The sequence below is a fragment of the Asterias amurensis genome, chromosome 11 (genome assembly GCF_032118995.1).
Source record: "Asterias amurensis chromosome 11, ASM3211899v1".
Lineage (NCBI taxonomy): Eukaryota > Metazoa > Echinodermata > Asteroidea > Forcipulatida > Asteriidae > Asterias > Asterias amurensis.
In genome coordinates this window covers 9,882,694-9,908,605 of record NC_092658.1, presented here as the reverse complement: position 1 = coordinate 9,908,605, position 25,912 = coordinate 9,882,694, and the positions used below count along the sequence as shown (strand labels likewise).

Genomic DNA, 25,912 nt, shown 5'->3' with positions numbered 1-25,912 from the left:
TATAGTGATCCACACAAGTATCACTCGAAACTGCACAATTTTCCTTTTACGTCGCGAACTATCACGGTCGGCCATTTATGGGAGTCAAAATGTTGACTCCCATAAATGGCCGACCGTGTTAGTCGACAGGGTAAAAAGAAAACCACGCAATTTCGAGGCATATTTGTGTAGATCATTGTATTCTACTTTTACAATATCTTTCTAACCATATACATTTTACAACAAACGGTTACAGAACGATTATCAAAGACAACTCGACCGATCCAAGGCAAAGTGTTCCTTTAAGTGCAACAGGATATTTAATGTCCTAGTTAGTGGATGGTTGACCTTTACCAAATAGGACTATGCTCTTCCTCTATCTCCTTGTTTATCAGCATAATTTAGTTCCCCAATATTAGTTTAGTTAATTCATGTTTGATTTCAATAATCACAAACTTTTTAAATGTTTCACAAATTGCCTCCACCATAAATAAAGTAGTATAGCCCCAATTATCTTCTCTCTGGTTCAAGAGAATAAGCGGACAAATTATTTGTATGGTATGTCACCCAAAAAAAGAGGGGGGGTGGAGATTATAAGAACAACCCATCTATTAAGTAGTTGTCACATTTCACTGAAACCCCTCCCCCTTCAAAACCACCCGAACCCCGCCCCTACTCTAGCAATCTGTGTAGCGCCCTCTATGGATAGGCCAAATTCAAGATGGCAGCCTCCATGGCCAAAAGTCTGGAACTCTCGTTCGACAGCTGCAGCAGAGAGAGTGAAGTATTGCAGTGCATTATGATTATAATTATGATCCAAGTAAGTTTAAATACTGTAAAATGTGCTCAAAAGGGTCATAGTTTTACACTTCAGAACTATCGATTCTGGCAGTTTAAGCTCATTTGTTATTGTAGAAACCCCACACTCACTGACAGTGACACTGACACACAGTGACAGGCGCATGGATGAATGACATGTTGTCTTGTTTTGTCTTTACTGCACAAACCGCCGCCACTGGGCTATTTATAAACGTTCAGACCCTCGTACTTAAATTTTAATTTTACAAGGTGGGACATTGGGCATGTTGGGTTGGGTCATTGTCATTGACAAGGTAAACATTAAAGGTTAACTTGCCTGGGATAACTTTCCGTATGGCGCCACCACTTTTTCACTCATTTTTACAAAAAGGGATATCTCATTGAGGTAAATTAGATACTATATTATATCATATCGAATGAAAAAGTGGTAGCGCCATACGGAAACTTTTCCCTTGCATGCACAACCAAGATGACAAGAACCATGACAACAAATTAGCCCACCTTGGTCCTTGTTGAGCTTGTTAATTCTTATTCTTTAATTAATCAGTGCTTGGTTGTAGTTGTTTAATGTCTACTAATAATAGACCATCACCTTATTTCTTATGCACTTTGCCTGTGACGTCACTTCTGCACCATCCTAGTATAGCTAGATAGCTGAATATGGATTCACCATTGAAGATTGAAGATTGAAGCACTGAAGCAGACACTATGAAAAATGAATATAGCATTTTAACATCGGTCTCATTACAGTCGCCTGTGATGAGAGCCTGAGACCGATAAAAAGAGAGCCATTTACAGCTCAACATAATTACAAGTACAAAAACAAAGTAAGGTTTTATGCTAATTGTGAGTAATTGCCAATAGTGTTCAGTGCCTTTAACTGTTTTGAATGAAAAGATGCTTAAAGATGACAAGAGTGAAGAAAAGGAAGTTGACCATTTGTTTTATTCACTTATTTATTTTCCTGTATTCAAGTGACGCACTGTAACCAAGAAGATGCGTCAGTACCTACAAAGTCTTGTAGCAAAGTTACACCTGATGAATGTATGGCTGCATAGAAGACTACTCGGTATGAACAAGGCTGCCACCCTCGATGATGTAGAAGTTCTCTACAAGAGCAGTAACTATATCGTTGTGAACAAACACTACGATGTCAAGATCAATAGTAACGACCCTCAGGATGAGATAACGCTGGCCACTCAACTTGCTCATCGGTTTCCAGAGCTTGTGGATGCAAGCATTTGTCACCAGTTTAGGTGAGATTTTTCATTCAGTGTTTCATGTGCTGAAATAAGGACATTTCTTAACAGTTTGAGGGGAGGCTCTTCAAGGTTGGATCTACATCCAAGTTTCAAACCCCAAGAAACAAAGTTCACTTTATCACAAATTTTATTATTTGTTTTATATTACATCTTCCAGGTTTGTTCACCGATTGGATTATTCTACCAGTGGCACTATTTGTGTTGCATTAAACAAAAGAGCATCTGCCAATGTCACGAAACAGTTCAAGAAACGTGAGGTCAACAAATGCTACTATGCTCTGGTGAGTAAGCAGTGAGAAATCCGCAGGAAGAAGTTATTAATAATGTACACTGACTAACCACCAAAACAGTTTCAAGCTTTGATATTTCCTGAATCTAACCTTGTACATGTACAATAGTTCAAGTGTACCATAAAATTATGAACTTGCGTTTTAAGAGTTTTACCTTGATAGATGGATTGCAATACGCATCATTGACTGCCATCTTTGATTATTAACAAGGGGAAAGCGTGCACTTTCCCCTTGTTAATACATCAAAGATGGTGGCCGATGACGCATATTGTAATCCATCTATTACAAAAAGCGCTAAATTCATCTAGTTGACAGCGTCTCCACATTGATTTGTATTGCTACATCACCCTTTGTTGCATAGCAGAACAACTGATAAGTCCTTTGCACTCTGAATCTCTAATATCCCCATGGAATACAGCCCTGGGGAGGTCCCAGGAGATTTTCACCCCATGGTTTCACTTTTGTCGAATAGTGTCATCTATTTCAGATTTACAAATGAGTTGAGTATGATCGAGTCATAGTAAATGAGTGAGACAATCATGAGTCGTTAGAATCTCCTCTAAAATTAATAACACTTTTACAATCTTTTTCACAATGGCTCATTGTACTTTTGTAAACAGAGAGTCAGCTGCTAAGTGTCGGATTGTAGTAATTGTTCATAGAAACTCACATTTATTCTAACACCATGGTTTTCCATGTGCTTTAAAAAGGTCAGAGGTCATGTACAACCAGACTTCTTGTTGATAGACAAGCCGGTATATCCCAACCCAGTAGAGGGATTCACCCACATGATGTGTGTTGCAGACAATGAACTCCCCCAGGGTCAATCTGAGGTCAAGATCTTGTCAGCCATGACTGAATTGTCTGTCATACAGAGGGGGCTGTATGATGGCAGTCCTGCAAGTAAAGTACTCCTGAAACCAGTTACAGGTAACTAGTGGGGGCTGACTAAGGGGCTTAGCCAACAATATTTGATGTGACCTAGTGTTTCATGGGTCCTAGGTATCAATGTTTCATGGGCACAGGTGGTGTTCCATAGGCAATAGGCACCTGTGTTATGTTGGCCCTAAGCACTAGTGTTTAAAGGCAGTGGACACTATTGGTAATTGTCAAAGACTAGCCTTCACAGTTTGTGTATCTCAACATATGCATAAAATAACAAACCTGTGAAAATTTGAGCTCAATCGGCCATCGAAATGTCGAGATAACAATGAAAGAAAAATAACCCTTGTCACACGAAGTTGTGTGCGTTTAGATGGTTGATTTCGAGACCTCAAGTTCTAAATCTGAGGTCTCGAAATCAAATTCGTGGAAAATTACTTTTTTCTCGAAAACTATGGCACTTCAGAGGGAGCCGTTTCTCACAATGTTTTATACCATCAAACTCTCCCCATTTCTCATCACCAAGAAAGGTTTTATGCCAATAATTATTTTGAGTAATTACTAATAGTGTCCACTGCCTTTAATAGGCCCTTAGCGCTAGTGTTTCATTCACCTAAGCACTAGTGTTTAATGGGCCCTAGGCATTAGTGTTTTTTAGGGCCATAAGCATAGTGTTTTATAGGCCCTAAATCACAATGGTTTATAGGCCATCAGGACCAGTGTCCTGTAAGCCCTAAAGTGCCATTGTTTCTTAGGCCCTAAGCACCAGTGTTCTGTTGGCCCTAATTGCCAGTGCTTCATGGGTCACAAGCTTCAGTGTTTCTTAGGCCCTATATGCACCAGTGTCCTGTAAGCCCTGAGTGCCAGTGCTTAATTGGCCCTAAGCACCAGTGTTCTGTAAGCCCTAAGTGCCAGTGTCTTATATAGGCCATACGCACCTGTGTCTCAAAGGCCCTAAGTACAGGTGTTTCATAGGCCATAGTGTTCCATGGGCACTAGTGTTCCAGTTGGGGGTGTGTGAATACTTTTTGGGTTGTATTTGTGTAGGCTTTCAATATTTTAGTACCACCTGGCAGACATTATAAAGTCTTCTCATCCAAGCCTTTCTCTAAAGGAGTTCTTATAATTTTTATTGATCACTGTGTAGGACGAAGGCATCAACTGCGTGTGCACTGCTGGAGTATCGGACACCCAGTCGTTGGGGACTTCACATACAGCTTCCGTAAGGACGTCAAACCTTACCGCATGATGTTGCACTCCCAGAGACTAACCATACCAACCAAGGCAGAAGTGGTTGATGTAACTGCTGCTGATCCCTTCACTCCAGAAAGGGACCCAAAATGGTGCCCTGAAGCACCACCTCAAGAGGTGTCTTTAAGACAAGATACAGAGATATCAAATGAGAGAACTTTGGAGATGAATAGGGATTCAGATGACGAATTAGCCAGGTGACAACAAATTTGCAGTCTTCAAATATTTATATAAAACAGGCATGATATTTTTTTTCTACTAAAGTCTGATTTCCAATTTGTTTTTCCTTGGAAAATGAAGAAAAAATGGGTTTGAATGGCCTAAAATTTCTATTGGAGCCTACACCATGCGAATATAGGTTAGCCCTTGTACTTAATAAAAAGTTCCTACTTTTTCCCAAGGAACAAATATCATGCTTGATAAAAATATGTTGGCAGGCATACTGTCATGTTATGGATTTTGTACTTGGTTTTTAGAAAGGAAAAAATGTATACACCCTTGGGAGTAGAGGGTTAAAAACAAAATTTTTTTTGAATGGTTCGGCTTGTTTTACCTCAACAGTTGTAATAAACACATCATTGTTGTGTTGTGTTTGCTTAATCAGAGTCTGAAATAAACACATTTATATAAATAAACCACTGGTTATTTTGAGTCTGTTATTATTGTTACGCTCATTGTTCATCAATTATTAAAGGCAGTGGACATTATTGGTAATTACTCAAAATAATTATCATCATAAAACCTTTCTTGATTACCAGTAATGGGGAGAGGTTGATAGTATAAAACATTGTGAGAAACAGCTCCCTCTGAAGTGACGTAGTTTTTGAGAAAGAAGTAATTTTCCACAAATTTGATTTCGAGAACTCAAGTTTAGAATTTGAGGTCTCGAAATCAAGCATCAGAAAGCACACAACTTAGTATGACGAGGGTGTTTTTTCTTTCATTATTATCACGCAACTTCGATGACAGATTGAGCTAAACTTTTCACAGGTTTGTTATTTTATGCATATGTTGAGGTACACCAACTATGAATACTAGTCTTTGACAACTACCAATAGTGTCCTCTGTCTTTAAAAAGAATTCAATTTAGTTGCAAATGGCAAAACTACATTGAGTATACATGATTTATAAAACAAAAGAGATAAGAAATGGTGTTTAAGCAGTAACTGATAATTGAAACAATCGATAGGTAGAGCCTACTGCATCTTTTGTTTGAGCATTTAATCGGAACATAAAATAAACGGCCCAAATTTGAGAAAAATGCTTGACCATATGAAGTAAAAGAATTAAAGTATATATCCAAGGTCAAGTTACATTCAAAGGCACAGTTAGAGCCTACTGCATCAATTTCGATCATACAATGGGAGCTTAAAACTAGGACCCTAATGGCCTAACTTGAAGGGGGGAAAAAACCCTTATAATACTTTTTTTTTTGGGGGGGGGGTGGCAATTTTTCAGGTATCTATATTTTTCAAAATAAAGCTAATAGGGGCTTTCGCAGGTAAAGTTACATTAGAAATCATCAGTACAGCCTTCTGCATCTGAAGGTTTGGGTTTTGTAATAATGTAGCAGTCATCTTGAAAAGCTATAAACCTTGGATGCATACTTATCACATTTTGCCCTAAAATGCAACAAATCCTACATTGCTTATTTATCAAATGCAACAAGGCCTAGAAAAGGTTGCCCTAAAATTCAAAAAGGCTAGACTGTGTATATCAAATCTACTACTGCCTGCCACCCCACCCCTTCCCCCGCCCCTAGCCTGGATCCAGGACTTACCGAAATGGCTTGCAGGTTCCATTATTAAATATAGGGGTGTTCATTTAGGGTTGAATGCATCTCAAAGCTCCTTCTTTCCTAATACTTGCTCCTAAACTCTCCAAAACAGTTTCAAAAATCCACTGTTAGCTTAACTATCAAAGTTTATAATGTATATAAATGAATATTATTAATTCTATATCGTCCCTTCATTATCAAGAAAATAAAGTTCTTTCATAACGTCTAATTTACTTTGGTATCACCGTAATATCCCAGGGACCTTCGTGATATGCAAATTACTCACGTGATGTGCGTGGGTTTATGCGCGCGCGCGCCACTTTGCCCTATTGCAAGACAAAATGGCTGAAGGCTCAAGAATTTTCTGTCATGTTCTTCCACAATTTACATGTAATTAAGTCGACACAATAACTACAACAATGAAAGAGGTGAGTAAAGTATGCTTTATAGCATTCGTAGAATACTTCTTTCGTTTCATTATGAGTTTCCGAAACGGTAAAAATAAGGCAAACAATTAATAGACCTTGCCGTTCGACACGGCGGCAGTTTCGAAACACACGTGACCGACATGTTTAACATTTGCTGTATATAAAGGACATGTTTAGGAAATTTAATATTGTATTATTTTTTAGTAACATAGTGATTGCAAACAGGGTTTTAGAAATGTCTGCACCCTACTAACACTTATTTAATTTACTCAAATCAGATGTACTTTTTGTTAAAATTCAGTGGTTTTGGAGTTAATTAACGGCGGTAAATTGGGGGCGACGTGCGGAAAATGATCCTTTGCTTGAGGGGCAGCCTTTTTTTATTTATTATTGAACACAAAACAAATTTGTGTTTTTTGAACTTTACCATATAAATTTTTCACATGTTTGTGTTTTAGTGAGGAGAACTGTTCAACAGAACAGGTGCATTTCCACTAAGCATGTTACTGCCTTTGGAACCGCAATCAAGTTATAATCAAGATGAGGGCTCAAAGAAAAGGTAAACACAAAGAGTTTTCTATGATAGGGAATACTGGTCCATACTAGGCCTGTAATAACAAGTTTTCAAATTTATTGTTACTTCTTCGTGCAAAAATAAGCCTAATGAAACCCTACTTAAAAGGTTTAAAGAAACATTCCACCATATGAACAAAGTAACTAATGGTACAACAACAAGTACTGTGTGTGCAACAAAGGCTAATTTTAACCAAAGGAACATACCACACAGTTACAGTGCATGAGTTGAGTCATGCTAATAAGACTGTTCCACTAGGTTTGTATAACGGTAAGTTAAAATAAGGACTGATCCATTTTATCTACACGTAAGTAACAAAATAAAGGTACAACTTACACAACATTCTATGTGCTAAAGTGTTAACTTTCCATTGGGAAAAAGATTATTTTATTTTGACATATTATACAAATGTGTGCTGGCACTCAGATGGATATATCAAAAGGCGTATTACTCAGGTGGGGTTCAAACTCACCACCTTTGCCGTTATAAGTTAAATGTCTACACAACTACAGACCACCGAGATTGCCCTAGTAGCTACAGTTTGAATCCTAGGTTTTAGCAGCAAACTATTTTAATAGATTTAAAATTTGCATGGATGGGGGGGGGGGGGGGGCAGCATTTGGTCAAAGGAGCGAGATTTCTCAGCAGTGACTGGACTTATCAATGGATTCATGCATTGTTAATAGTAAGCGGTACCATAAATGTTGGCTTCTCTTAGCAACGCTTTACTCTTAGATGCTTAAAGACTTATTTGGTCATCAAAAGTATGAGAGAATAATGGAAGAAAAACGTCCTTGTTGCAAAGATGTGTGCTTCGGGATGCTATTTTGAGACCTCAGCTGAGGTCTTGAATTCAATTTTAGTGAGAAATTACTTCTGTCTCAAAAACTTTGTTCCTTCAGAGGGAGCCATTTCTCTTAATGTTTTATACTATCAACAGCTCTCCATTGGTCGTTAACACCAATTAAGTTTTTATGCTAGCAATTATTTTGAGTAATTACCAATAGTGTCAAGTACTGCTAAGGGAACAAAATTTTGTTGAAATAAATCTAACTTGTTAACTTATTTTTTTTTCCTCTCAGACGTGTAACTTTTGCTGACAGCTCCAATCTTTCCATTTATCAAGAAGGCCGCTGGCACCGACAACTCGATGTGTGCATCATGTACTATACAGGTGAGTTTATACAACAACTAAGAAATTTAGCAGTGAGCCTGTAAGTGCCGGGATATTAAGTCCCTCATAGCATTTCTGATGCATTGTTAGCATAATTGACACTGTGCTTAATTTTAGTATTAAGTAGGAGCCAACTCTTGCTTAAAACCCTTTCTCTCAGTCACCCTCCTGTCCCAAGTGGGTTGAAAAATGTATAATGTGAGGTTTGATACATTTGAAAGCCCCCCCCTAAAATGTCTTTGCCCCTTTGTATTCAAGCGCTTAAGCGGAGCCCCGACCCTTTTGTTGCTCATCAGAAAAAAAATCTTTTTACACCGTTCCAAAAGAGATACAGTTTCTTGAAAATCATTAATACCATTGACCATGGTTTTGTTTATTCTTTCCTCATGTAGTGCATCAAACAAAAGTTTATTAAATCAATCAGATTATTAAAACAAGCCTAATGCAAGAATAATTGCTTTATTTTACATATGAACCAACTGTGAGGTGGTGTTAACAACTGCATCTCCTAAGGAGCGATTGTCACCCACGAAGCAGCACCAAAGTTAACAGTGTCAGTTCATAAGCAAGGCCTGAATGAACAAAGCAAGGCCTGAATGAACGAACCAAGGAAGATTCAAGCTCTACTTAATGAAGGGCTGACACCTGTTGCAGCCTTGGAACTACCAACATGTGAAGCTAATGTGAAGATGGTGTTGAACATGAACATTACTGATGTTTGTACCAAATGTTGCCCGAAAATTCAACAAGGCCACATAGCAATGCGTATATTATCAAATTTTACTAAAATTTTGTCAACATTTTACTAAAATTTTACTAAAAAATGCAACATGGCTTTAGACTTGCATATTTTTTCAAATTTTCTCACATTTTGCCTCAAAATGCAACAAGGCGTTGCATACTTGTTTACCAAATTTTTCTCACATTTTGCCTAAAAATGCAACAAGGCTTTAGCCTTGCATACTTATCAAAATTTTCTCTTATTTTGCCTCAAAATGCAACATATTTATCAAATTTTTCTAACAATTTCTCCTCAAAATGCAACAAGGCATGTTTTTAAAGTTTCTCACACTTTGCACGAAAATGCCTCAAGGCATATTTATCAAATTTTCTCACATTTTGCCTCAAAATGCAACAAGGCTTAGCCCTTGCATATTTATCAAATTCTTCTCACATTTTGCCACATAGTGCATGTGCAACATGGCTCCAGCCTTGCGTATTTAACAAATGTTGCTCATTTTTTGCTTCAAAATGCAACAATTGAAGGCTTTGCATATTTATCCAACGTTTCTAACATTTTGCCTCAATATGCAACAAGGCCTTGCATATTCATCACTTTTTTCTCTCATTTTGCCTCAAAATGCAACAAGGCGTTTTTAGGCTTGCATATTTATCAAATTTTTCCTCAAAATGCAACATGCCTTGCATGTTTTTCGAATGTTTCTCACACTTTGCACGAAAATGCAACAAGGCTTTAGCCAGCGTATTTATCAAATGTTGCTAAGATTTTGCTTCAAAATGCAACAAGGCTTTTAGCCTTGCATATTTACCCAATTTTTCTCACATTTTGCCTCAAAATGCAACAAGGCTTTAGCCTTGCATAACTATTGAATGTTGCTCAAATTTTGCACGAAAAATGCAACAAGGCTTTAGCCTTGCATATTTATCAATTTTTTCTCACATTTTGCCTCAAAATGCAACAAGGCTTTAGCCTTGTATATTTATCCAATTTCTCACATTTTGCCTCAAAATTTATTAAGGCGCTTCTCACACTTTGCACGAAAATGCAACAAGGCATATTTGTCAAGTTTTTTCCATATTTTGCCTCAAAATGTAACAAGGCTTTAGCCTTGCGTTTTTATCAATGTTGCTCAAATTTTGCACAAAAATGCAACAAGGGGTTTGCCTTGCATATTTACCCAATTTTTCTCACATTTTGCCTCAAAATGCAACAAGGCTTTAGCCTTGCATTACTATTGAATGTTGCTCAAATTTTGCACGAAAAATGCAACAAGGCTTTAGCCTTGCATATTTATCAATTTTTTCTCACATTTTGCCTCAAAATGCAACAAGGCTTTAGCCTTGTATATTTATCCAATTTCTCACATTTTGCCTCAAAATTTATTAAGGCGCTTCTCACATTTTGCACGAAAATGCAACAAGGCTTTAGCCTTGCATATTTGTCAATTTTTTCCATATTTTGCCTCAAAATGTAACAAGGCTTTAGCCTTGCGTTTTTATCAATGTTGCTCAAATTTTGCACAAAAATGCAACAAGGGGTTTGCCTGGCATATTTATCCAATTTTTCTCACATTTTGCCTCAAAATGCAACAAGGCTTTAGCCTTGCATAACTATTGAATTTTGCTTAAATTTTGCACGAAAAATGCAACAAGGCTTTAGCCTTGCACATTTATCAATTTTTTCTCACATTTTGCCTCAAAATGCAACAAGGCTTTAGCCTTGTATATTTATCCAATTTCTCACATTTTGCCTCAAAATTTATTAAGGCGCTTCTCACACTTTGCACGAAAATGCAACAAGGCTTTAGCCTTGCATATTTGTCAAGTTTTTCCATATTTTGCCTCAAAATGTAACAAGGCTTTAGCCTTGCGTTTTTATCAATGTTGCTCAAATTTTGCACAAAAATGCAACAAGGGGTTTGCCTTGCATATTTATCCAATTTTTCTCACATTTTGCCTCAAAATGCAACAAGGCATGCAAATTTATCAAATTTTTCCTTAAATTGCAATTAGGCTGTAGGCTTGCGTATTCCTAAAACTTTGCCTCAAAATGCAACAAGGCTCTAGGCTTGCGTATTCATCAAATTTTGCCTCAAAATGCAACAAGGCTTGTGTATTCAGCAAATTTTGCCTCAAAATGCAACAAGGCTATTGTAGGCTTGCGTATTCATCAAACTTTGCTATAAAATGCCACAAGGCTATTATAGGCTTGCGTATTCATCAAATTTTGCCTCAAAATGCAATTAGGCTATAGGCTTGCGTATTCACCAAGTTTTGCCTCAAAATGCAACAAGGCTATTATAGGCTTGCGTATTCGTCAAATTTGCCTCAAAATGCAATTAGGCTATAGGCTTGCGTATCCATCAAATTTTGCCTCAAAATGTAACAAGGCTATATATAGGCTTGCGGATTCATCACACTTTGCCATAAAATGCAACAAGGCTATAGGCTTGCGTATTCATCAAATTTTACCTCAAAATGCAACAAGGCTATTATAGGCTTGCGGATTCATCACACTTTGCCATAAAATGCCTCAAGGCTATAGGCTTGCGTATTCATCAAGTTTTGCCTCAAAATGCAACAAGGCTATTATAGGCTGATGTATTCATCACACTTTGCCATAAAATGCAACAAGGCTATAGGCTTGCGTATTCATCAAAATTTGCCTCAAAATGTAGCAAGGCTATAGGCTTGCGTATTCATCAAATTTTGCCTCAAAATCGAAACAAGGCTATAGGCTTGCGTATTCATCAAATTTTGCCTCAAAATGCAACTAGGCTATTATAGGCTTGCGTATTCATCACACTTTGCCATAAAATGCAACAAGGCTATTGGCTAGCGTATTCATCAAACTTTGCTATAAAATGCAACAAGGCTACAGGCTTGCGTATTCATCAAATTTGTCCATAAAATGCAACAACGCTATAGGCTTACATTAGTATTAATCGAATTTTGAGTATTATTTTATGTGTGCAAGAATAAATGCTGATGCTTTTAACTGTGTTTGTCTCATTATTTGACTCGTCTTCTTGGCAGCCATGTTTTTCCACAATGAAACAAATTGTGTGTGTATTAATTTTATGGGAGTTTCGTTGCGCAGATTTACTTGCTAAAAGCGACTTGTATACACACCTTATTGCATTTGTGGGCAAAAATGACTGCCTGGGGGGTCCATCTTATTCTAGTGAACCCTCCCCCACCCTGTGGGGACTTGCCAATTGGTTCCTACAGGGTGGGGGAGGGTTCCACCAGTATAACATGGGCCCTCAATGTAAATTGGGGGGGGGGGGGGAGGGGGTACGGTTGAGGCAAATAAAACACAAGATACAAGGAGAGTCATGTTCAATTTTTTTATTGAAAAATTTGGCCAAAAAAAAAGCAGAGTCGTGCAAACACCTGTGCCTGTCGGTGGACCCCCTCGGCCACCTGGAACTCGTGATGACCTAAAGGCCCAAGTGCAATGGTTGATATGTTCTCTGTTCAGTGAAGTCCAATTAGATGTACTCCTAGTGTCTACTTCAATGTTGTAATGTCCTACAAAATATACACGAGCTAGACACAATTTTGCGCTTTGTTTTAGATGCGAGTGTTGAGCAGAAGGTAGTTGTTGCTTGCTTAAATGAACTGGTGCCCTCAAGGGCCTAAGATTTCACCGATTGTTGTCTCGCAACCAAGCTGCACTGGTGGTGCCAGGAGATGTCGACGCTTGTTCCAATGGGATCCTAACTCGGCAGATGATGACGACTTCTATCTAGATAAGGATGTGCTGGTTGGAGAAACAAATTTTGCACTGGCCACTAATTTCCCCCTTGCTTTCCATGGGGCTGCAATTTGAACGCTCAGATGTAGTCAACTGACAAAATGGCTACAACTGAACTTGTTTTGGGCCAACTTTTATTAAAAATAAAGTTGACATTGTGTAAAACACATTGTAGGTACCAAAGGCTTTGAGAAAAATGCTTAACGTATTGACGCAAACGTCGCAAATTTTGGAACAGTTTTAGCAAGCTAAATAGTGACAATTTCTCACTATGTTTGCCAATTAACAATAACAAAGATGACATTGGATTCATATAACGTCTACCATCCTAAACGAGACCAACTTTGACCATAACGACAACACATTTCAATAAAGCTAAGATTGATCAAGAACTAAAGTATTTGAGTTACTTGCAAGACTAGTACACTACCCTAAAGTAAACGTCGACCCCTGGAGTTATTTGTATAAGATTTCAGTATTTGTGGTCGGAGAAAGTAATAATTAAGTAAACACTTCAAAAAATCTACTGTAACTATGGATTAAAAAAACCTCAGAATATTATAATAAAGAGACCCATGTTCACAAAAGACTAATAAGAAAAACAAAAACAATTTAGGATACAAGTGTTTCCTAAATTGACGTTTTAATTTGGTGTGCGTCAGCTATTTTTGGCCTTGCGGCAAGAGAAAAAAGAAGAAAACAACAATTTATGATGTTTAATTCCCCCTCAAATTACTATCTAATGAAATGAGGGACTAAACTTCTTTGCAATTTAGGGCGCAACTGTTTCCTAAAGTGCAGTCTTGTTAGGAGTACTTTGACTTGGGTTACAATCAAACATTGTTGGCCTAAAAAGGAACTAAATGAAATGAGGAAAACATTTCATTGCAACTTACGGAACAACTGCTTCCTAAATATTGTGAACTGAAGTTTGTGAAAGGAATAATTTCGCTTGTTTTTTTTTCACTGAAATATTATTGTATAGGCCTAACTCATTTTCCCTTCAAATTATTATCTAATAAAATGCGGGACTAAAGATCTTTGGAAATTTGGGCACAACTATTTCCTAAATTTAGTTCTTTTTTAAGGAATACTTTTGGTTGGTTTGTTCGACAACATTGCTGGGCTTGTACTAAGAAAAACGACAAGCATGATGTTTCCTCCCTCCATTTATTGTCTAATAAATGAGGGACTGAATTTCTTTGCAATTTAGGGCACAACTGTTTCCTAAATTGAAGGTTTTGAATGAATACTTTCACTTGGTTTGCACTGAAATAGTCTCAAAGCACAACACAATTTGATTTCCCCTTCAAATTAGTATCAAACAATATGACCAAATGGTTTCACTTTTTGTCAAAAATTGACTCAAAATTTTGCTCATGCTGACAAAAACTAATTTTGGCTCTTAAGATCAAACCCCTGTTTTGGGTAACACATAGGTTCACTAGTTTTTTTCAGTAGTTATACTTAAAAGACTAGATCTATTGGATGCTTGCAATAATAGCCTGATGCCAAGATGCCTTTGTGCTGTAAATGTTCCTACAAAACTTTGCAACCTTTGAAACCTCGAAATGACCTGTGACCTTTCATGCAATGATTTAAATGCTGGCTGACCAATTTATGACCTTTGACACAAAATGGAGACTGAGTTGAACAAGTAAACACCCCTAGCTAGTATGGACAGGATGCTGAAAAATTACATTATACATGCTTGCTCAAACTTGAACTTGAACAAACTGCAGTTTAGTTCTACCTAGTATAATTTTAAAACCATATCCTCAGATAAGATTTAAATGTTAACGTTTTAGGCATTTAGTTCTTCTGTCAATCCTAATGTAAGATTTAAGTGTGATGTCCCAAGCTTGTAGATATGTATAAACAATTACAATCAACATTATGTACAAACAATGCTTTGAACATTCGTGCAGTTCTACCAAGTCTAATTTAAAAACAAACAAAAAAACAACCCACCATAAGTTAATATGCCTTGAGTGTTTAGTTCTACTTTTTGTGATTTTTAAATTAATATCCAAAGATAAGATTTAGTTGTGAATGTCCCAAGCTTTAAAAAAGGTGAACTTTTATATTTCATTTTTTTGTTTGGATTTTATTTGAAATTTTGTTTAGTTCTATCTAGTCTGATTTTAGAAACTGTTCTCAGAAAATTTAAATGTAAACGTCCCAAGTGTTTAGATCTACCTATAGTTGAAACTTAAAATCCATATCCAATAAGAAGATTTAGTTGTGAATATACAAGCTTTTAGAGAAGTAAAAGCTTTTATCATTAACGTTCTGTTTTGACGTTTGAACACTAATTTAGTTCTACCCTAGTCTGATTTAAAAGAAAACCTATTCTCAAAAGATTTAAACGCTTACCTCCCAAGATCCACATAAATTTGATTTTAATTTTGAATCCTAGAATAAGATTTAGTTGGGAACATCAAAAGTATAAACCTTTACGATAAACTTTTTGTTTAGTCGCTGCATTGGAAATGAATTTTATTCTACCTAGTAAATTCCTTAAAACCATTGTCTCAGATAAGATTTAAATGTTAAGTTTAAGTTGTGAATCTCAAAAAGATTTTGAGAACTTTCATGATAAACTGTTTGGTATTGCTTTGGAAACTAAGCCTGTGATCTACAGTAACTTGCCCATGACCAGACCCTAAGAACCTTGACATAGACCTGACCTTTGACCTCTTCCAAAAACAACCAATTACAAATTATAGGTATCCAATGTCATCTTTGGTATCGAAAGGCAATTAAATTTGTTTTCTTACTAGTTATTTTGGATGTGTGTGGCATGACCAAGCAGAACATGTTTCTCCAGCCCTCATATCATCAACTGGATAGAAGTCCTCATCATCCACTGGGTCCAGATTCCATTGGCTCAAACGAAGACATCTCAAGGCACCTTTGATGATCTCAAAAGATCCCCAGTACAGACCTGTTTACTCAAAAACAAAAGAATGACGTGACCAACAAAAGGCTAAATAATAAGGGGCCCTCATCCCGACGTCTTGAGAGATCTTGCCGACCAGAACGTTTTAGGGACCAACCACTACCTTCCAGCTCAGGCCCTAGTATGAATGTATGCTTCCAAAAATGCTTGCTCTAGCTCGTCAAATTTTGTAAGGCATTACACCAGTGAAGGAGAACACTAGTTGTGCATCTAAAAGAATTTCACTGAACAAAGAACATACCTTCCATTGCACCCGGGCCCGCAGGACCACCACTTGTTCCAGGCAGCCGAGGGGGTCCACCAACAGGCACAGGTGTTTGCACAACTCTGCGAGTTTTTCATGGGTTTGGATGAGGCCCTAACATACATTAACTAAATCCATCAAAATGAGCTGCTCCTACACAATGACTCCATGTTTTAAATCTTGAAAATTTCATTAAAAAACCCTGACCTCAAACAAACATTATTGAAGTATAGCAAAAAACAAATTGGTTTCCCTTAGGATCTGAAAGATATTACAACAACAAAAACTAACAAAAAAACAAATTCTTTTTGAAAGAAATTTCCATATCTCTGCAAGATACTGAGATTTCCCTAGTTTTGTTTTCATGTTTGGTCAATGAAACAAAGTTAATGGCTACGCTTTCAAGAAAAGTCATTACTTTTTGAAAGATTTACTGAAATTGCCATAGTTTTATTTTTTTGCTTGGTCATTGGAACAAAAATAATGGCCTCGCTTGCAAGAAAAGTCATTACTTTTTGAAAACTTTACTGAGATTTCCATAATTTTATTTTTATGTTTGGTCATTGAAACAAAGTTAATGGCTTTACTTGCAAGAAAAGTCATTATTTTGTTTAAGTTTCACTCTTTTTAATGGTCTCAGTTTTTAGTAGGAGCAGCTCGTACATGTAACTTAAACATAACAAAGATGTATGATTCAGAATTAATTGTTAATAAGAATAAGTTTGCATTTTTCATTTGATCAAGATCCAAAAGGTCTGCAAAGTTTTGTTTAAAATATCTGTTAACAGTTTCAATCAGAGTGCTCTCTGACTGATAAAACTGTGTTCCTAGAACAAAATCGGAGTGCCCTGATTATCCGCAAGAAAAGGTATCAATAACATTCATCCAAAAGTTGTGCCAAAAAAAGAATTTGTTGAAAATGTCTTTGAACAGTTTCAATCAGAGTGCTCACTGACTGGTAAAACTGTTTCCCAACAAGACGATCAAAAAGCCCTGATTATCTGCAAGGAGGCGGTTTCTATAATTTCCAAAGATTTTGTTTTGTGAATTTGGCATGTACAAATCTGAATCATACATCTTTGAGTGTGAAAGGGATGGATCGTTATAAACTAAAGGGGACGTTTCAGTAGTATACCACACATGGGGTAGTGTGGGTAACTCTCAACACAAATCACAGTAGGTGAAAGTGGCTAACCATACAAGGGAAAATGTTTGTACTCCACACACAAAGGAAGTGTGAGTAACGCAGAGTAACACATGGGAAAGTGTCTGTACTCAACACAAAGGAAGTGTGAGCAACTCAGAGTAATACAAGGGAAAGTGTCTGTACTCAACACACAAAGGAGGTGTGAGTAACTCAGAGTAACACAAGGGAAAGTGTCGGTACTCAACACACAAAGGAAGTGTGAGTAACTCAGAGTAATACAAGGGAAAGTGTCTGTACTCAACACAAAAAGGAAGTGTGAGCAACTCAGAGTAACACAAGGGAAAGTGTCTGTGCTCAACACACAAAGAAAGTGTGAGCAACTAAGAGTAACACAAGGGAAAGTGTCGGTACTCAACACACAAAGGAAGTGTGAGTAACTCAGAGTAACACAAGGGAAAGTGTCGGTATTCAACACACAAAGGAAGTGTGAGTAACTCAGAGTAACACAAGGGAAAGTGTCTGTACTCAACACAAAAAGGAAGTGTAAGCAACTCAGAGTAACACAAGGGAAAGTGTCTGTACTCACCACACAAAGAAGTGTGAGCAACTCAGAGTAACACAAGGGAAAGTGTCTGTACTCAACACAAAAAGGAAGTGTGAGCAACTCAGAGTAACACAAGGGAAAGTGTCTGTGCTCAACACACAAAGAAAGTGTGAGCAACTAAGAGTAACACAAGGGAAAGTGTCGGTACTCAACACACAAAGGAAGTGTGAGTAACTCGGAGTAACACAAGGGAAAGTGTCTGTACTCAATACACAAAGGAAGTGTGACTCACCCTGGCACATCCGAAACGTTGAGTATATAATCTACCAAAATATTAAACTAATAAATAAATAGTCAAATTTTGTTTGACTCCTAAGAATTTAGACACTTAAGTATCTCCTATTTCAGTCATGCAACTCTATATTTTGATAAAAGATTTGACATTTCCAGAAATCCAAGCACAGCAAGATTTTGTGCTGTGTTTTTGAATTTTTTAATGGCCGAGGAAACCAAAACCATACAAATCAGATATTGCATGCCTGCTAATTGCTGATATATGAGATGGGCAAAAACCCCTGTGGGGAAAAATTCCCATACCGGCTCCACTATATGGCAACCAAGTTTGTCAACTCCATACATCAGCATACATCTACATAGAATGAATGTGCTAGAACAGATAGCGAAACATTCTTCCACCTCAGCCCTAGACAACGTTTCAGTTTATAAACTTGATAATTCACGACACAAGGTGAAAGTATGAGCAACTCACCACAGTGGAAGTGGAAGAAATTCACAACACAAGTTGGATGTGCAAGAAATTCAAAACACAGGGGAAGTGCAGAATTTCACAGGGGAAAGTGTGATCAATTCTAAACACAATGGAAAGTGTGAACAATTCACCACACAATTAACAAATTAAAATCTACACCTGTAATCTACAACTAATTACAAACTATACAAACAGGTTGAGGCATCGATGCTGATGGTTATATGATGGGCCGCAAACTCCTTGTGAATATCCGACACTCTCTGTCTGGATTTAGTTGACCTAGCAGAAGATGGAAAAAAGGGAACAAGAAAAAGATTTAACATTTTCGTTGATAAAGTCATGACCATTTAATAAGGCAATGCTAAATATGTCACCCATTTTTGTCATGATTCTTAAAAGCATTTCTCTCAAATCCACTTAAATTGATTAAAGGCACTATGATTTCAACACATTGGCTAGTCATGTTGTCTGCAACAGACATCTGCCAACTGTATAGGTTGGTCATGCAAGTCAACAAGAAAGTACCCACTTCATCTGAACTTGTGCATGTTCATGTTGCACTACTTTGTGCAATGTACTTTGGGCAAAATCAAATTGTTGTACAATCTTATTTTGCATGAAGTAGTACCCGTAGGTAAAAGAAATTATATATCAAGTTACAACTTTATAAACTTTCCAAGTTGAAGTTGGCCATCAGGGCCACTAATCTAGAAGCCAAGATTGTAGGGGATTTCTATGCTACTCAATGATTGTTCTATGCTACTCAATGATTGTTCTATGCTACTCAATGATTGTTCTATGCTACTCAATGATTGTTCTATGCTACTCAATGATTGTTCTATGCTACTCAATGATTGTTCTATGCTACTCAATGATTGTTCTATGCTACTCAATGATTGTTCTATGCTACTCAATGATTGAGGCACACGAGGGTTGAACTCTTAGTAGCACAAGTACTCTTTAGAGTTTAGTAAATATCGCCTCACATTAAGCTTCTTTACTACAAGCCATGATAAAAAGGCAAACGTTTTCATTTCTGCACGTTCATTAAAATTAAACTCCACTGGAGGAATGTGCTGAATGGAAGATAGATAGAAAAGTGAATATGGCCCATGCTATCAGTGATTTTGAAATATTGCTAGCAGTTTTTACGCTAGTGACCAAGGAACAGCAGGATATTAACCCAAACTACTTGGGTTATCCTTAGAAATTTTTTTTTTTTTTTTATCTCTGACAATAATGTGTCGTACCTGTAGAGTTGATTGATGTGTTCAAGGCAGAGGTACTCCATCCCACTCTGAATGAAGATCTGACACTCTCAACTGTCTGGATTAGTTGATCTATGTAAGGTTGATTGATGGTTCAAGGCAGAGGTACTCCGTCTCACTCTGAATGAAGATCTGACACTCTCAACTGTCTGGTTTAGTTGATCTGAGTAAATGAAACAAGGTTAAAAAAAGTTGAACATACCCACAATAAAGCCATATCAAATTCATTTCAATCTACAGGCGTGTAACCTGTGACATCTGGCAGGTGTCATTTTTAAATTTTTATGAAGTGGTATATTAAAGACACCAAACACTATTGGTAGTTGTGTAAGGCAATGTAGGAAAGATACCACTACACCAATTCGACCTGCAACTTTGTATTATCAATATCAATTTTGTATCGTACCTGCAAACATGAAGTTGAATGAGTTGTCATAACTGGATACTAAGCTTCAGCATCACTTCTGCTCTGTGCGACATGGAGAGCCACTATGACTGATGATCTGACAATCTGGACAGCACTATGACTGATGATCTGACAACCTCCGTTTGAGTCACCTGATCTGTAATGAAAAAAGAGAATGAGATTCAAGGTTCATTTATTTTCCCATTGTATCAGAAGAAACAAGAAAGGGGTGTTGACAAACACAAATACCCTGCTGAGATTAATCTCATTCTTGAGTTTTTGCTTGGGACAGCATTTCTTTTGTTTAAGACATAATGACCTTTACATTTCCAAGGCTCCTGGGGGATCCCTAGACCAACCCACAAACCGAGTTTGGAGTTGATACGCCAAGTCCTTCTGGAGTTATACCTAGGACAACATTTCTTTTTCCAAAATGTCCTTAAAATTTGACCATGGGGGTCCAAAAACAATAGGCTTATGGGGGATCCCTTAACCAATCCATAAACCAAGTTTGGAGTTGATACGCCAAGTCCTTCTGAAGTTATTGCTCGAACAACATTTCTTTTGTTTGAGCCATAATCCAACCCATGTAATATGCCTGTGTTTTTTTTTCCACAGAACTCAGAACAGGGAAGTACTGAATATTCGGAGTAAGGGTAAACAACCCACACCCCAAGAAAAAGCAATAAAATAAAAATGTATACACATATTCTTTTTATCCCCGATGCAAATTAAACATCTATACCTCAATGATAACACCACACAACCTACCTAAGCAAATTTCTATCACATACTAGGGGTTGTTTGCTTGGTACTTGTTTTCAGAAATTAAGCTCAATTATTATTATATATAATAATAACAAAATGGTTAACATCGACTTTGGTTTCGCACCTTTAAATTTGAAGTTGATTTGAGTTGTCAAAGCAGATTGCTGGAGAGAGACTCTTATGTGACATCTCTGCTCAGTATGATTGACAGCCATCCATCAATGAAAAGTGGACATCTCTGCTCAGTATGATTGACAGCCATCCATCAATGAAAAGTGGACATCTCTGTAGTCTTCATTAGGACATCTGTACAAGTTGACAAAACACAAATGAATACATAAAAGTTAAACATTAAAAGAGTAAACTATTTATTGAGTCAGTAAATTTATTGATTTCTAATAAATTACCCAAATCCTTCCAGAATATGTTTATGCTTTATTAATTCCCAAATCCACTCTCATAAAACTGTTGTAATGTGCGATTGCACCACTCAGGATTCCTGAAACCAACCTGTCTGCTTGTGTGTCTCCTAGAGCTCCTCCAAACCCCCAGGCTTCAGAGCGGTGCGACTCACCTATCCGGTAAATATCCGAATGTCGCTATAATAGCGCCATTCACAACAAAACTAATTCCCAGTGTTCATTCAACCCAATCCATTAATTGTGTTTCTTTTCAAAAAAATGCAAGAGCCCTTCATACCTTTAAAAAACAAACCTCAATGAACCATCCTCTTATACTTACAAAATTACCTTATTTGATTGTATTGATCAATTTTCTGTTTGTGTTAGGCCCACTACTCTATTCAATTGATTCAACTTATGCCGATAATGTCCATACATATCTTTCTGAAAGTTTGTATATTAGATGTAACTGAGCAACAGAGGGCGTCATCACTTAGATCACTGAATAATGATTGTGCACCGTGATTCCTATGATATTCTCCAATACCAGTTTCACAGGATTAGTAACGTGAAGAATCGTACCTGTAAATCAGGGCGTTGATTGAGTAGAGAAAGCAGATTGCTGGAGACTCTCCGGGGCTTCAAAATTGATAGATTGAGAAATCTCTGCTCAGTGTGATGTGATGAACAGCCACAGTGACTGAAGACAAGTCATCTCCGTCTTCATTAGTTCATCTGTAGATAAAATAAGAGAATGAGAACAAAATCAATATGTTTCTGAACAATAAAATAATTTTTTGCGAAATTATTTTCAAAGATTAAAAAAAGATGTAAAAAATAATTTTAAAGAAGTTTTGTGGGGGTGACTCCGCCTACCCCTTTTGTGACGTCAATCGAGGCAGCCTTTGCCTCGATCGAACATCGAACACACATATGTGCAAGTACATTCCAAGTCCTAGTCGTGAGTTTGTACATTTAAAAAAAAACAAATCCTTGCATTTTTCGGCAAAGTCGACCAGGTGTATTGCTGCTAGATGCAGCAAAACAACTAAAAAGATGGGGTCAGTTTACAAAGTGGTCCGGTCCGACGTCTTTTCCAGCGCTGTGCAGCAAACACTTTGAGCCGTCGTGCTTTGAGAATCCGGAATACACATTTTGACATGAAGAGAAAGGTTCTTTTCTAAACCATGACGCCATCCCAAAAAATTGTCCAGCTAGTGGGGAAGTCGAAGAAGGTACCTGAAAGACGTAACGAACCTAGGGGAGCATTTGCCTAACGTGAACAAAATCAGGTACTGTTTCAACTTGGAGAGCATTTTTTGTTTAGCTTGGACTTGCACCAAGCGTCAATATCTTGTGTTGGCACGGCATGCGATGGATCGCCCCTCGGTTGACGGCATGAACAGCGCCCTCTCGGGTTGGGCTTATTTTCAAGTTTGTAAATAACATGGAAACTAATTTTTTTATTTACTTGGTTAATTGTTTATTCATATTCCACTCATCAAAACACATACTTTAGTGACAAAAGCTTCATTTTGACAAAATAACACTTTCAGGTGACTTAAACATAAAGGAATTTTTAGCTTCTTCAGTAGATTTTTATTGAAAGTATTGACAGTAAAATCATTACAAAGGGGGCAATCATAAAACAGCACTTTCCGTGCACAACAAACACATGACATTGTGTGATCTTGTAGAATTTCCTAGTTGGTTGAACCACAAATATGCAGACAAAAAGAAACAGAGTCATGATGTATTTTTCATGCCAAGAGTTTCATCTTTGAAAGGAAAGACCATTATGAAAACCTCATGTAGTGCTCTTGGTAGTGCCCCGAGCCACAGTGGGATTCAAACCACCCACCAGAGCCTCCAGAGGTGGAAGGCGAGGTAATTTAAAGGATTTGGGTACTTTTTCAATATTTCCACAGATTTACATTAAACTTACATGGTTTGAAGATAATGATAGTGGAAAGCTTCTCTTCAAATATTACTTACTAAGGTTGTGGAGTTTTTAGAAATGAGTCTCATGAGACCAAAATTATTTTAGCATGTAAAATCCCCTTAACCAGTTATGATATTATACCAAAACCATAGCATAACTGGTTAATAGGTTTTTACATGCTGAAACTGAGATAAAAATTATTACTTACTCATTTCTCAAAAACTACAGCACCTCAGTAAGTAAACTTTCAAGGGAAGCTTTCTACTATCATAATCTTCAAACTGTGTAAGTTTAATGTAAATCTGTGGACATTGTTTTTTTTAGGAAAAAGTACATATACCCTTTAAACCAATGTTGAGATTTCCCATTGTTGTATCCTCCTCTTACCTGTTTTCACTGTATTATGGCGTTTTCTTTGAAGTGGAAAACAAATAATGATGCCATATATCAACTGATGCCCTAACTACCTTCATTTGTCTGTTAGAAGTATGCAAACATTTATTAAAACTTGATGGACATTGAAATTTTCACACCACACAACGATCTTCGATGACTTTTGTTTTCGAGTTTTTCCTGTTTTTGAGGCAAACGAGAACGTGTGGTAGCCATATACGTTGAATAAACATCTGCAGTGACAATTAGTGTTCTATGAGACTTTGTGTATGACTCTATAGCCAGCGGCTGTCTTCATTTTATTCAAAATATTTATGACATTTAAAAAATTACCATGGTAATTTGCAAATTTTTTAGATTTTTTATTATAATAATAAAAATTGTGAATAAATTAATAGTTGGTTTTTAAATCTGATTTTTATTTGTTTGATTTTCCTCTTTTTAACATTTGTAATAAAGCATATAAATACACATTTGTAATAAAGCGTATAAATACACAGTGGTAAGTGAATCACCGAGACGATGTTTAAATTTTAATAATAATAATAATAATATTATTGATATCAGGGTTTAAACAACAAATTCTCCAAATATATTAGAAAATTATATAAATAGGCACATGACTTCTTTAAACCTCTTTATTTTCCCCCAGAATGCTCAGCAGAATGTTCAGTCACATGATCTGATCTCGTTAATTGTGAATTGAAATAGTGTTTGATGAAACTTTTTAGGTGAGCAATTCTTTTTTTATCGCTAGGAGGTCCTTTTTTCAAGGTGCCCCTAAAATCGTGGCAAATCTGTTACCTCTCTGTGCGCGATGTAGACAGTCCCTAGATACAATTTTTTTATTTTTTATTTGCCAAGCGAAGAGTCTCCTTTCCCTTGACCAACACTTAGACACACGTAAGGCTCCCCTGGTTATTTGCACTTGTAAATGCAAAAAGTTTAGTTTTTTAGGCATTTCTACAAGGTACAATATGTCATAATAATTGCCCACCGAAAAACGTTCATCAAACACTATATTCACAATTCACGATGAAGATCAAATCATGTGACTGAACATTCTGCTGAGCATTATGGGGAAAAAAATACAGAGGCTTAAAGAAGCCATCAATGTGCCTTATTGTTATATTATTTTCTAATATTTTTTGAGATTTTGTTTTTAACCCTTGTATCAATAATTTAATTATAAAAATTATACATCAGCTTGGTGATTCAATTATCACTTTTTATTCATACGCTTTATTATAATTATTAAGGGGATTTTTTTTTTCTTTTTCAAATTACCATGGTAATGAATAAAATGAATGTAATATCGCGTACAGAGAGGTAAAAGATTTGCCCCGATTTTAGGGACACCTTGAAAACAGGACGTCCTACGCCGTCGCACATGAAGCGCGCGTAAAAACAGACACTTCATACACGCCCTCCCATCAGGCCCCTCCAAAACTGGCCGCCAGCCGACCGTGCGTGGTTCTTGTTGAATACCGTTTGGAAAGATTTCACTTACTTTACTAAAAAATAAGGCTAGGCACACTCGACGACGAAAAACAACTTTTTGTGTGCAATTACTTGTTAGAAAAAGCAACAGTTACTTACCAAAATGTTCCTCGATTCTTGTGGCATTGGTCAACTTTTCCAAGTGCAAAACCATGTCGTTTTGGGACGTTTTCTTTCGTCTGTTACACTCAAGAAACGTTCACACATGTGCTTCATGCAAAGCGCCATTTTTTTAATTGATCACACTCAACTTAGTGCGCATGTCCTTCACGGGCCGGCCCAGCCTCGTCCCCAGGGTGTGTCGAGCGGTTAAATAGGGTTGTAAACATGGTTGAAAATAAAGTAAACTATGGGAACGAGGTTGGGGGACTCTCCGGCGCACATCCGCCGGACGATTTTGCATATGCAATCGTGTCCGCCCCGTGCAAAACCGTCATTGTACCGACCCTTTCGAAACTCGGCACAGGCTAGCTTGGTCCCGCGGTTGTTTCTACAAATTATTGGGCGTGCTTTGTGTATGCGCTTAGGGTATCAGACGAGAGGATGGAACCGCCAAAGCTGAAGCCGTGGTTTCGAGAAGGGCCACACATACACCCACCCCCACATCATAGTTCCCCAGTTTTGATGTTAA

General features: G+C 37.2%; 1 protein-coding gene and 2 long non-coding RNA genes across 4 annotated transcripts; 2 read left to right on the top strand and 1 right to left on the bottom strand.

Moving 5' to 3' along the window:
* Positions 1-689: 689 nt before the first annotated feature.
* LOC139944240 (RNA pseudouridylate synthase domain-containing protein 1-like) lies at positions 690-5,083 on the top strand. Its single transcript, XM_071941214.1, has 5 exons — positions 690-799; positions 1,774-2,054; positions 2,218-2,341; positions 3,061-3,280; positions 4,380-5,083. Exons 2-5 carry the CDS (start codon positions 1,795-1,797, stop codon positions 4,682-4,684), a joined length of 909 nt encoding a protein of 302 aa, XP_071797315.1. The 5' UTR covers positions 690-799; positions 1,774-1,794; the 3' UTR covers positions 4,685-5,083.
* Positions 5,084-6,591: 1,508 nt separating this feature from the next.
* Positions 6,592-12,144, top strand: LOC139944067 (uncharacterized). 2 transcript variants are annotated; one of them, XR_011786915.1, is made up of 5 exons: positions 6,592-6,688; positions 7,147-7,247; positions 8,345-8,436; positions 8,923-11,578; positions 11,626-12,144. It is a non-coding gene; the product is annotated as an uncharacterized lncRNA (long non-coding RNA). The 2 variants fall into 2 exon arrangements; XR_011786914.1 differs by having other exon boundaries at positions 8,923-12,144.
* Positions 12,145-12,513: 369 nt separating this feature from the next.
* On the bottom strand, positions 12,514-25,503 carry LOC139944479 (uncharacterized). Its single transcript, XR_011786967.1, has 6 exons — positions 25,381-25,503; positions 22,029-22,181; positions 21,170-21,351; positions 20,278-20,434; positions 19,854-20,034; positions 12,514-18,882 (listed from the first exon to the last, which is right to left on the bottom strand). It is a non-coding gene; the product is annotated as an uncharacterized lncRNA (long non-coding RNA).
* Between the last annotated feature and the right edge of the window lie 409 nt (positions 25,504-25,912).